Source organism: Centruroides vittatus, unplaced genomic scaffold (assembly GCF_030686945.1).
Source record: "Centruroides vittatus isolate TY-2023 unplaced genomic scaffold, ASM3068694v2 contig_717, whole genome shotgun sequence".
In the NCBI taxonomy this organism is placed as follows: domain Eukaryota; kingdom Metazoa; phylum Arthropoda; class Arachnida; order Scorpiones; family Buthidae; genus Centruroides; species Centruroides vittatus.
The window spans coordinates 2,500,690-2,513,021 of NW_027122456.1; the positions used below are offsets into that span (position 1 = coordinate 2,500,690).

General features: G+C 30.4%; 1 protein-coding gene across 1 annotated transcript in view; it reads right to left on the bottom strand.

The window, feature by feature from the left end:
- Ctf4 (Chromosome transmission fidelity 4) overlaps positions 1-12,332 on the bottom strand; it is a 74,034-nt gene that overhangs the window by 14,560 nt on the left and 47,142 nt on the right. Inside the window, exons 14-19 of the mRNA XM_067276872.1 lie at positions 11,355-11,436; positions 7,423-7,588; positions 7,221-7,338; positions 2,680-2,788; positions 1,294-1,355; positions 449-563 (exon numbers count right to left, since the gene is read on the bottom strand). Of these exons, the coding sequence (XP_067132973.1) occupies positions 449-563; positions 1,294-1,355; positions 2,680-2,788; positions 7,221-7,338; positions 7,423-7,588; positions 11,355-11,436 (652 nt within the window). The remainder of the gene's footprint in view (positions 1-448; positions 564-1,293; positions 1,356-2,679; positions 2,789-7,220; positions 7,339-7,422; positions 7,589-11,354; positions 11,437-12,332) is intronic.

Sequence of the window (12,332 nt, forward strand, 5' to 3'; positions counted from 1 at the left end):
TTTGTTCAGAAGCTTATTTTATGCTTCCAATGCATTTTTTTAATTCTATATGCAGTTTGAACTTTGAAGCATTGTTCAAACTCCAAAGCAAATTTTTATCAAATTTAGCATTTGACCTCTGGAGCATTGGAAGTATGAGATACACTGTATTATTAAAATGTGATAAAAAGGGTAACTTTTACGTTTCACAAGTCTACATAGTATACTTGTAAAACATAAAAATTAAAACTTGCTAAAAAAATTAAAAAATAGGCAAATAAAAAAACCTTAAAAAGAGTTCTTGTATGATAAGTTCTATATAGCAGTTTTGTGCTTACTTCCAAATAAGAGTGAATTTTATCTCATGGTAAAAAATATTTTTTTCATATGGATCAGTAAGTAAATTATTTGATATATTTTATTCTTTAGTTTTGTTAATTTCTTCACAATAATGATAAAAATTACTTACTTCATACTGCCCTTTATCTGTCTGTTGTTCACATAATGGTAATTGGAATGGAAGCACTGTCACAGCTGGTCGAGGTAAAGTTGGAGGATATCTTGATCCCTTACATGGAATACATCTAAAATTTCAAATCAGTCTGATCACAATAATAATAGAATAACTTAATAAAGATCTTCATGAAAAATAATTTATGATTTTTAAATCAAAATAAACCTACAAATTACTTTTATTATAAAGTCAGAAAATTTTAATGTTATATAAACATTTTCAACAAAGTTTCTTCTTTCAATTCTATAAAGTTTGTAAATGAACAAAATAAAACATTGCTTATCCATAAGTTGTTAATCAGTAAGATAAACCAGACACAATATTAAATTATTTTTTTTTTTAAAGTGAGAAACAGTTAATATCTCTCAAACATAGACTTAAATTGTTTCGAATGGTCTTTTCTGAGAATAAATTCTACATCTATCTCATTTCAACAATTTTATAAAATTGTAATTATAAGATACAATAAATCAATTCAAAATAGGTTAGTAATAAACAAGTAAAGATAAATAAGATACATTTTTTAAAAATCTGAACCAAAAATAAAATATATAAGCTAACATTCAGAAATCTATTATTTATAAACATAGATGTATTACAAGCACAGTTGAATCACATTCATAAATCACTTATGACCATCTATTATGTGAATATTTTCTCATCAAAAATCCTGTTAGTTTAAAGTTTTTACAAAATGATCATTATATAGACAGAAACAGTACTTAACTTTAACAGTTAAACTTCATAAAAATATTTTTATATGTTAACAAAAAGTCATTACTTCTTCAAATCTTCCTTACCTAATTTTTTGCTGAATTTCACTTATTCCAATAACAAAATAATGATCAGATTTTCCTTTTGTCTGAAATTCAAAATTCAATTATTTTTATTATATTGAACTATTTAATATTTGCTTATTTCTGTGTTTTGTTTCTTTAGAAAATTAATTTAAATAGAATTAATACATGATCACGATAAATTTTTTGTTAAAATTCAGATATAAGGTTATATCATTACAGTCAAAGCTCTTTACAACAAAAGAATAATCATATCTCAGTTCGTGTAATGTATTTGTGTATAAGATAGATGATATTTTTACAAGAAAATGGACATTTGTATGTCAATGAAAAAAAATGACAATTACACAATGTCATGCACATGAAGATGGTGAAGAAGAAAATGACATTAATGATTCTGAAACTCTATCACTGACCAAAGCTATTGAGTACATAAGAAAAAATTATTTACTAAACAGAAGATTGGGCAAAGAAGATGTACCATGTTGGTCCAAATATAAGTCAATTCTCAATTTTGGAATCCTTACTTTTTTGAAAAGAATTAGGATCTGAATATAAGTTATGACCATTTATTGTTAATTTTATTTGCATACAAAAAATTAGCAATCTGCATTCAAAATTTTGGAAAGTCATTGAAACTCCTCCACTTTTATTGTCATCATTCCCATTTCTATTTCATTGCCATTATGCTCTTCAGCCTTTTCAGCTCTCTTCTACAATTTTAAAATAAAAATTCTGTTAAAATATTTTAACAAAAATACTTTATAACAAACTGTTTTAATGGGTTCCTTAAATTTTTTTAATGAGTTTCCACTGTATTAGTGTTTTATAAAAACATAATTTGATATTACATATTTATTTCTTGATACTAATGAAAAATATTATTAAGTACAACACTAATTAATATATTTTATAATCTCTAAATATATTTTATGACAATTGAAAATAATGAAATTTTTAAAAATATAATGGAATAGCAATTTTAGGAAACTCTGGTTGGAATACCTTGCACAAGTCTATATAGTTACTGTAGTATGTGAAGTGTGTAGATTATACGAATTTAACAGATACGAAGCACATCTCAAATTACTGGCATTTACTCTCTTTAAATAATCAGAGCTTTATTTGAGTAACAATATTGATCTTGGTCAAAATTATCCCAAGACAAACTAAGTTTTTTTTCAAAGTCTATTGAGAGTTAATGCTATTCACAACTTTTAAATCAATTATAAATATTACTGATAAATAACTAACATTTATAAATGATTTAAGTTATTTCAATTAAAGTTAATTATGTCTATAAATTTCTATAAATTGATTGTTTTTCATTTTTTACAGTTATAAATTTGTCAGCAGTTATATTAAAATATAAGTTAATGGATTACTTACATGACTTTTTGTATTTGCCACAGGCAACCATTTGTTACCAAATTCAAAATTTAGTAATCTAATAATGCCTGATGAATCAACAGTACAGACAGTTCCTTCATCTGTAAATCTATTGACAGAATCTCAGAATTAACTTTTAATACTTAAATTGAACGAATTATATTTAATTATTTATTTAATTTAAGATTAGGTTAAATAAATAATCTCAGAAATAATTTAAGTAATGTCAGTGGCTGAATTTCATATAATTAACAATATACTGTCCATTTTAGCCACAACTAACTGTTTAAGTATTCATAATACCAAATAAAACCTTTAACTTGGTAATCATGTACTTTAATGAAATCTAAGTGAACATTTGCACCCATTTTTAATTTTAATCTGTCAGAATATTAATGGTGTAGGAATTTTGAATATCAGGATGTCAGATTTTTACCATTTAAACCATACTAGCAGGAAGTCAATCTGCACCTGCATCAGTTTGGCTGAAAATTCATCATCCATTACATCTGCCAGATCACTTGCTCCATCAGATTTTTATCTGTTTTGGTATTTGCAAAATCATCTTGATGGTCACATGCTGACTGGACCAGAAGCTGCAAAAAAGGAAGTGGCCAATTTCTTTGCTTCCAAGAAGCTATCTTTCTTTGAGCTAGGCATTTGAAAACTGATTGAATATTGGTCCTAGGTCATAGTTAACATTGGGAAATACTATTTTGATAAATTTTTGTATTATCTTTAAATAATTTCTTTTGTATCTTCATTTTTAGCAATGATTTTCCAATTTTCCGGATACTTCATTCTCCGCAGACTCTATTTCATTAGTAAATTCTGAGTTTCTTTACTAATTTTTTCAGTGTATGTATTTTTTATGTTGTGGATATTTGACACAACTGTGTCTATGATGTATATGATTATGTTTTGTTGTCAATGAAAGTGATGTCTAACCTGTTGTGATAGATTGTTTTGTCTGTGGTTATGACATGGTTATAGTATATTGTGTGTGTTGTTTTCTATAATTATCTAAAATATGTATTTCTAATATGGTTTCTGGGTGTATAGAAGTTTGCATTTGTGTGCTTTTATTATTATATATTTGTATGTCATATACAAATAGATCTAAGTGATAATTACTTTTATATATTACAATTAAATTATGTAAATATATATTCAATTTATTTGTTCTCAAATGTATAGATTTACAATAAACTAAAAATATTCAACACTAATTCAAAAATTAAAGCCAAATGAACAGTCAGATTATTGAGTTTTATTAAAGCTATTTTATTTTTTACTGTCTACTTGGACAATGATTATTAGTAGGACGTTAACTGGTGTTTAATATTTGATACAAAACTGACAGTTAGATCAAAAAACAAAACTTTTATAAATTCATCTGCAGTAGTAATTTTTCCTGTACACATATACATATACGTGTTTCGGGTTGACACACCCCTCATCAGCAGTATTACCAAATACAGCTAAAACAATTAAATAAACAATAAACAGATAAGACAATGTGTATACAATAAAACCTGACTATAAAATCAAATTTTAAAAACTTACAGTATGTATCCTAATTGCTAGTACATAAGAGATATTTTTATAAATCTAACATTTGCCAAATTACTTAGGTTCATTCCTCTATATAAAACCAACTGATTACAATTAAAACTGATAAACACCAACTTATATCATAGTAGCTTTCTTCATGAACTTTACATCATCAATGATACCAAGTTTTACATTTATTTATATCTTTTGCTGTTTATACATGTCATCAAGTATGTTGTCCCATGATTGGTGGATTATACGACCTAGGTTATTATTTATTCTATTTCTTTCTTTTTTTATATGTATATGTTTGTATAATTGCCTCTTATAATAATTGGATTATTTCTTTTTAATTTTTACAGTTTTAAGTCAATTTGGCACCCGTGGTTATTACAATGTTCTGCAACAGCAGAATTTGCATAATTTCCTCTGATTGCTCTTATGTGCTCTTTTATTCTAGTACCCAACTTTCTTTTTGTTTCACCAATATAAGTTTTTGCCAGATTACAATCACAATTAAATGAATAAATTAATTCTTTTTCTTCCATTAAATCAATTTTTGTATCTGACCTATGGTATAAATAACATTTAAATAAATTATTTTTTTCCGGTATTAAATTAACTTTTCCCTTTAACACATTTTTTCTCTTTATCAAAAGTTTTAATTCTTTTTCTGTTACCGTTTATCCAGCTTAACCATTTTTCTAATATTTTTTTGGTATAACCACTAAGTAAAAACATTTTAATAACTTGTTCTATTTCTATTTCCTGATTTTTTAATTTACTTGTTCTATTTTTAATTTTGTCTATATACATTTTGAAAATATTAAATTTCATAGCTTGAGGAACATTAGATTTATAATTGAGTACCCTTGGTATTTGCATAGGTTTTATAAATTTTTGATATTCTAAATTATTATCAGTTCTATTAATGGTTATATCTAACTGGTTATATCTTGTTTAACATGCTGATGGAGGTGATCACGGACGAGGTCAGAGAAGAGGCGCCTTGGACCATGTTGTATACAGATGATATCGTTCTGTGCGCCGAGACTAAAGAGGAGCTGAGGGTTAAATTGGAAAGGTGGTTGGGTGTGTTGGAAGGGAGGGGCATGAGGGTGAGCAGGAGTAAAACAGTGTATATGTGTAGTGGGGAGGTGGATGGTGCCCGGGAGAGTGATCTGGAGTTGAGGGGAGACGTATTTCGCAGAGTCAATACCTTTAAGTACCTGGGGTCAACTATGGCGGAGGATGGAGGTGTGGATAAGGAGGTGACGGGTAGGATTCAGGCTGGTTGGAGGAATTGGAGGGATATGTCAGGTGTGTTGTGTGATAAGAGGGTGCCGCTTAGGTTGAAAGGGAAAGTTTATTGGACGGTGGTGAGACCAGCTATGCTGTATGCTATTGAGACTGTGAGCTTAAGGAAAACCCATGTCAAAAGGATGGAGGTGGCGGAGATGAGGATGCTCCGTTGGATGTGTGGGGTTACGAGAAGGGATCACATTCGAAATGAATGTGTGAGGGGGACTGTGAAAGTTGCGAACATACAAGCAAAGATACAGGAAGCAAGGTTGAAGTGGTTTGGTCATGTGGTATGAAGGGAAGAAGAGTATGTGGGAAGAAGGGTTATGCAGATGACAGTGAGGGGGAGGAGGAGGCGGGGACGGCCGCGGAAACGGTGGATGGATCTTGTGGCGGAGGACTTGAGAGAAAGGCATCTGAATGTGGAGGTAGCCCAAGACAGGGAGCAGTGGAGACGACTCATCAGAAACAGCGACCCTACATAGAGTGAAAAAAGCTGAGGAAGAAGAAGAAGAAGATGATTAATGGTTATATCTAAGTAATTTAAACTGTTATTTAATTCTTTTTCTATTTCAAATTGTATAGTAGTTTCTATTAAATTAGCTTGTTTTAGAATTAAATCTTCGCTAGTTTTTCTACTGTCAAATAAGATAATCGTCTACATACCTATTATAAAATTCTATTCCATTCATCTTTTTAATGTTTTTATCAATATCAATCATACAAATTTCGACAGATCATGGACCTATGCATGTTCCCATTGGTACCCCTTCAGTTTGACTGTAAAAGTTTTCACCATACTTGAAATGATTATTTTCCATTACTAACAAACACAATTTAATAATCCAATCTGGTGTGTTAATTTTCTGCAAAGATTTCTTAATATTATTTTTTATATCTAAAGATAACAATTTTATATATTTATTTATAACAATATTTCCATTATTTAGTCTATTTAATAATATATCAACATTTTTTAAGCTATAATTGGAAGTTTCTAACATATTAAGCTTATCCTTTAGAAATTTTTCTAAATTATAGTATACATAATTTTAACATCAATTAACGGTCTATACTTAACTGGCTGGATTTTTATGTGTTTTTACTCTAATATTAAATTTAGATATACGGTTGCTTTCGCTTTTTATCCTATTGAAATCTTCTTGTTATCAAATTTTGCTTTTTTAAGGCTCCTAACTCCTTGTTTAATTCATTTTGTATTCGTTTTCTAGGATCTTTTCCGAGCATTAATTGTTTTAGCTGCATTTGGTAATACTGCTGATGAGGGTGTGTCAACCCAAAACACGTATATGTACTGTATATGTGTACAGGAAAAATTACTACTGCAGGTGAATTTAATAAAAGTTTTGTTTTCTGATCTAACTGTCAGTTTTGTATCAAATTAACGTCCTACTAATAATCATTGTCCAAGTAGACAGTAAAAGATAAAATTTACAAATAAGGATGGTAAGGCATTGCAAATTATTTATTAAAGCTAATTTTAATTATTGAATTTATCCTTAATATAGCCTGATAATCCAGCAGTTTGGCATTAATTAAAATTTAGATTATTAGACTGAATGTTTATAATTTAAAAATTAGTTTAAAAATAAAATATTTAATAAAAATGATACCTAAGACATGTAATGAAAATAATTAGTTTAAAAAAATCTTATATTGCTTACCCTGACCAAAATAAAGTAGATTTTGGACTTAATGGTACTGGAATAGGATTTAGAAATGGTTGTTTCTTATCATTGACTTTAAATATTATCATCATTAGATTTTGATCTCCTGGTACACCTTAAAAATATTGTCAATATGTAAACATTTAACTTTAAAAAAATGATTTTCTAGATTTAGATATTTAAACAATTATTTTCTTACCATATCCTTGATGATATATTATGGATAAAGTTTTCTCATAAGCAGTAATACATACAACAGGACCAGGTATATTGAATATTTCTAATTGAATTCCTCCAATAGAAAAAATTCGAATTAATCGCATATCTGTTGCAACAGCTAACCAACCAGAACCAATTGCAATAGCCTATAAATATTTAAATAATATACAATAATTTTACAGTATATAAGCTGTGTGGAACGATCTCTACCTGAAGATTTTCTACATTTTAAACACATTTGTAAACAGTTACTTTATAATATATAATCATTTGTTTTTATTTATTATAATATATATATATTGATTGTTACCCTTTTTTATTTGTATTTTAATTTTTTGTTACAGGCATTATTTTTGGGAAAAACATCAATTGTCTTGTGACATTTCCTTCTGTATATGCAATAAATAAACTTTACTGAAAAAATGAGCATAATCAAACCATCTTCAATTTTCACAAACTTCTTTAAGTTCTTACATATAAATATTCAAACATCAATCTTATATAAAGTTCATTATTGAACCTGTTTTTTGAACAACTCAAAATAAAATAATTTTACAAATATAATTAATTTATATAAAAGTTTAATATTTTAAAAATAGTAATATCTATAAAAGTTATAAAGCATTACAGCAATACTAAAAATAATTATATTATTAATTTTTATCTGTAATTTATATATTTAGTACCTTATATGATAAATAATATTTGCACAATAATGATAATGTGAGATCTGAATTTTATCAGATCCACCTTTCTTATAATAATTCGTCTTAGGAATTTTCCCCTAGTATAAACATCCTGTCGAAAAACGGCCCTGGACGAGAAACTATGCGTCCCGGCCAAATAACCATCAACAATCCTTTGTCTTTAGCTTGTAACCTGGATAGTCTTGCAACATTAGTTTATAGTTACCGTTAGAACTCGTCATATGTTTTAGTCCCGGGAACACCTATGACACAAATCGTCATCCGCTTACGATCACGTGACCGATTTCCCAGGCGAAAACTATAAAGCCACTTCTTCCACCCCCTCGAGGGGAGTCTCTCATCATCTGCCGGACAAAACGCCGTCGCTCGTCGTCGTCTACTCGGACCTATTGTCCGAATGTCTCCGCGCTCAGTCGCGAACATATATAAAACTGTGCTAATTTGAATACTACTCTCCACATCCAGGATAACCAAGTTCTAACTCTATATGAAACGAATAATGCGGTATGAACCGCAAATGTAAGCTCTCTCTCGACCCCTACGCGCATTAGGGACGTTAGTTAGAGATTTTGTAGTTGTGTCCATTGTTATATATTAATAAATTTTGTTGTTATTGTTAAATGGTCTCCTCTGTGTCTCGAATATCGCTTCGCCTTATCGTCGACCCCATCCGTCTCTCCTCCTATCCACTCGCGTAACGCGTAACGATCAGAAACGAACAGCCATCCTTGACAAGTGAACCGGAAACGGGAGATACGACATCCTCTTACCTCCCCGTTTCACATATTGGTGACAATCGAGTGGGGTTGCGACTCTTTCGGACCCCCCCGTCGTCACAATAACATAAAATAAAAGATCAGCTGAAAAACCATATCCAACAGAAAGTTTATCTTTTAAGTCAGTCATTACAAAAATAGTTTATAATAAATAAAAAACTGACACACAAACTGGAACTGTATACTAAACAAACAACTTAACACCTAAATGTGAATTCCAGCATATAATGAACGAAAAAACTTTAATGTTCAAACGTTTTTGGCTGTCTTTCAGAGGCCCTTGTCAGGAAAGAATGCACTAAACAGAAAAAAACAGTTCTATCCTTTGAAAAGTTTTAGCTTTCGAACATAGCTGTGTTCCAATTTTTTTTTTGAACACAGCTTACCTGGTAACTCCCCGCTTGTTCTCGATTTTCCACTATGGTGGGTCCTTCCCACCTGCCAACAAACTGGTTATCTGAGTACCCTTTTTTCATGAGTGCCGTGTTTCCAATGACAAACTCCTTGGGCCTTGTGAGCATTGTAATGCGAGCCAGCATACTTGCTAGGTGCTCGTACCAACTCAGGCGGTGCTTCTGGGTATCTGTTACCATTTCCCAACAGTCTGAACTAGCATTACCTGACTTAACGCAGCCCACATTATCCTCACTACCAACCACCCCAAACATCTCAAATTCTTAGAAGCTAGAAGTATTCAGAGCAGGATGTAGCACCACATGCATCAATTTTAAAGAAGAGGTGGTACTTTCAACAGTGTGGCAGATCCTGCTAGAGGATAAGTTTTTTAAATATTACCATCAACATCGTTAAGTTGCGCATGCTCTTTACAAATCATCACTCATTTCATTTAAATATATTGAAAGGTTTCCACGTGCAGGATTTGAATGACCATTTTTTAAAAGGAAACTACAGTAGAGCATTGATTATCTGACCCCGGATCAACCATCACATCGGTTAACCGACAGTGTTCCAGTCAGCAAATTCATGTCCGCTAATGATGTGGCGCTACAATACTTGGCTATGTCTTGGCTACTTTATTTTTGTTAAATTTTTGCATGTTTAAGCTGGCAACACTGACTCGATCATGAAAGGGAGGCCAGTATTTAAACCAGGCTTAATGTTATTTAATGATGCTATCCAATTGCTGTTTTTAAAATGTGTGCAAGATTTAATGGCAAAAAAAAAAAAAAACGAGTCTCAGCTGTGAAGCAAAAAAAAATTTTGGACTTCTTTTTCTGATGTATAGGCCTATTTTATGTAAAATATGTAACCCAAATATATATATTTTTGTTTTATATTTTTCAATATACAGTACAGTACTGTATTTATTTTATGCAAAATAAAGAAATAATTTTTAACAATACAATAGCGACGATTATTATTAAAAAAAAAATTTGTTAGGCTTAACATCGATGAAAATTCATGGCTAAGTAGGTTAATAGCTATACACTAATTACATGGAATATACTAATAATGTATTTTTTCATACTTTTCAGTTATCCGACCAACCCCAGTCCCCAATTGAGTCGGATAATCGATGCTCTACTGTATTTGATTCTTGACGCATGGCTTCCCGTATTACTATAAAGCCTGAAGAAGAGCCCAGACGGGAGCTTCAAAAACAATTTTACAATTAAACATTTCACTGTATAATTAAAATTAAATAAACAAAGTAAATAAAGACTGTAAATTATTAAAATCGAACATCATCATGTAAAAAATTCCATTAAAAAACTTACATCAAGGTTTCGTTTTCTACCATTCAACAGCATTATGATAAGGAGACTATTAACTATGCTTTTTTATAATCATCATCAAATATGGTGCTCCAAGATTGGTGGATTATATGACCCAAATTATTGTTTATTAAGCACAAGAATAAAAGAGCACATACGTGCAATAAGGGGTAATTGTGCAAATTCTGCAGTCTCAGAACACTGCAATAGTTATGGGTGCCAAATCGACAAAAATACTATAAAACGAGAAATATCCAGTTATACTCGGGATTAGAATATGTATTTACAGTAAGTTTTAAAATTGTATTTCATTGCTAAGAAATTTTAAGTTATACAGTAACTTATTTGTTTTGTTACTGTTACTTTTTAGTGTTTGGTAGTAATACTGCTGATGAGGGGCATGCTAGCCTGAAACACGTATAATATGTGTACAGAAATTATTACTACAGGTGATATAATAAAAAAATTTTGTTCTTTCCTGAACTAACTCTCATTACTGTGCCAATCTTTAAACACCAGTATAAAGTCCTATTAATAAGTAAAGTCCAAGTAGACAATTAACAACAATATTAGAATTTAAGGACAGTAAGGCTTTTACAATTTACTAATAAAAACAATTAGTGTTAATATCTATTGAAAATTAAATTAACGTAATGAAATATGATTCATAATTTATGATTAATCTTTGCTTACCTCAATATTTTCATCTTTAGGCATTTCTGAACTCCACTCTTTATTAGAATCCCAAGAATCAAAGTTCATACAAACAATTTGGCTAAAGCAATGAAAAATATTTGAAGTAATTTTTGTGTTCAAAAATATACCGAAACAATAAAAAATAAACTTTCAAAGTTTTTTCCAAAAAGTTTTAAGCACATTTCAAAAGAATATTTGTTTATCTTTAAAAAATTTAATAAATTGAAAATGTTATAATTTAAATATTTATTTTAACAATTTGTGTAAAATGGACCATTAACAGACAAAATAATTAATAACTTTAAAAAATTCTGTGTGACCACCCCGAGCCAGACTGACCCGAGGACAGCCAACCTGAAGATATACAACGAATCTCCATCACTTACAACCTGTACTTAAGGTCTCTATACACCAAGGTTGCCAGCAAACGCAAGCTATGTCTCACTTTTAGGAGGTGTCCTACTATTTTCAACATCCTATGTGATGGGAAGGACCCTCCTAACCCCAGCAGACGCCCCGAAATCTATAGTGTCCCTTTAAGGGATAACAGGTGCAATAGGGACCTGATATATATATAGGCTCCACTAATCGATCTTTGGGCGTCAGGATACAAGAGCATCTGGCGGATATTCATCATGGGAGAACTTCCACAGCCCTCGCTACTTATGTAACCAATCTGAATATAGTAGCAGACTTCACCCAGGCACATCTCCTCCATGATTTGCCTCCCATTGAACATCTCAAATGGTTGGAGGCTATCTACATATTTAAATCCTCCAACACCAGCATGTGCATAAATTTTAAAGAGGTGATGGTTTTGTCATTGGCCTGCAAGAGTTAATTCACAACATGCTCTAGTCACCCATTATACACGGTCGGGCTGATTTGTCATGCATGTGCGACATGGTTTTATGTAAACCTGTCCAAACCTACGATTGAACTGAAAAGTTAAATGACATGCGTAACAAACTGATA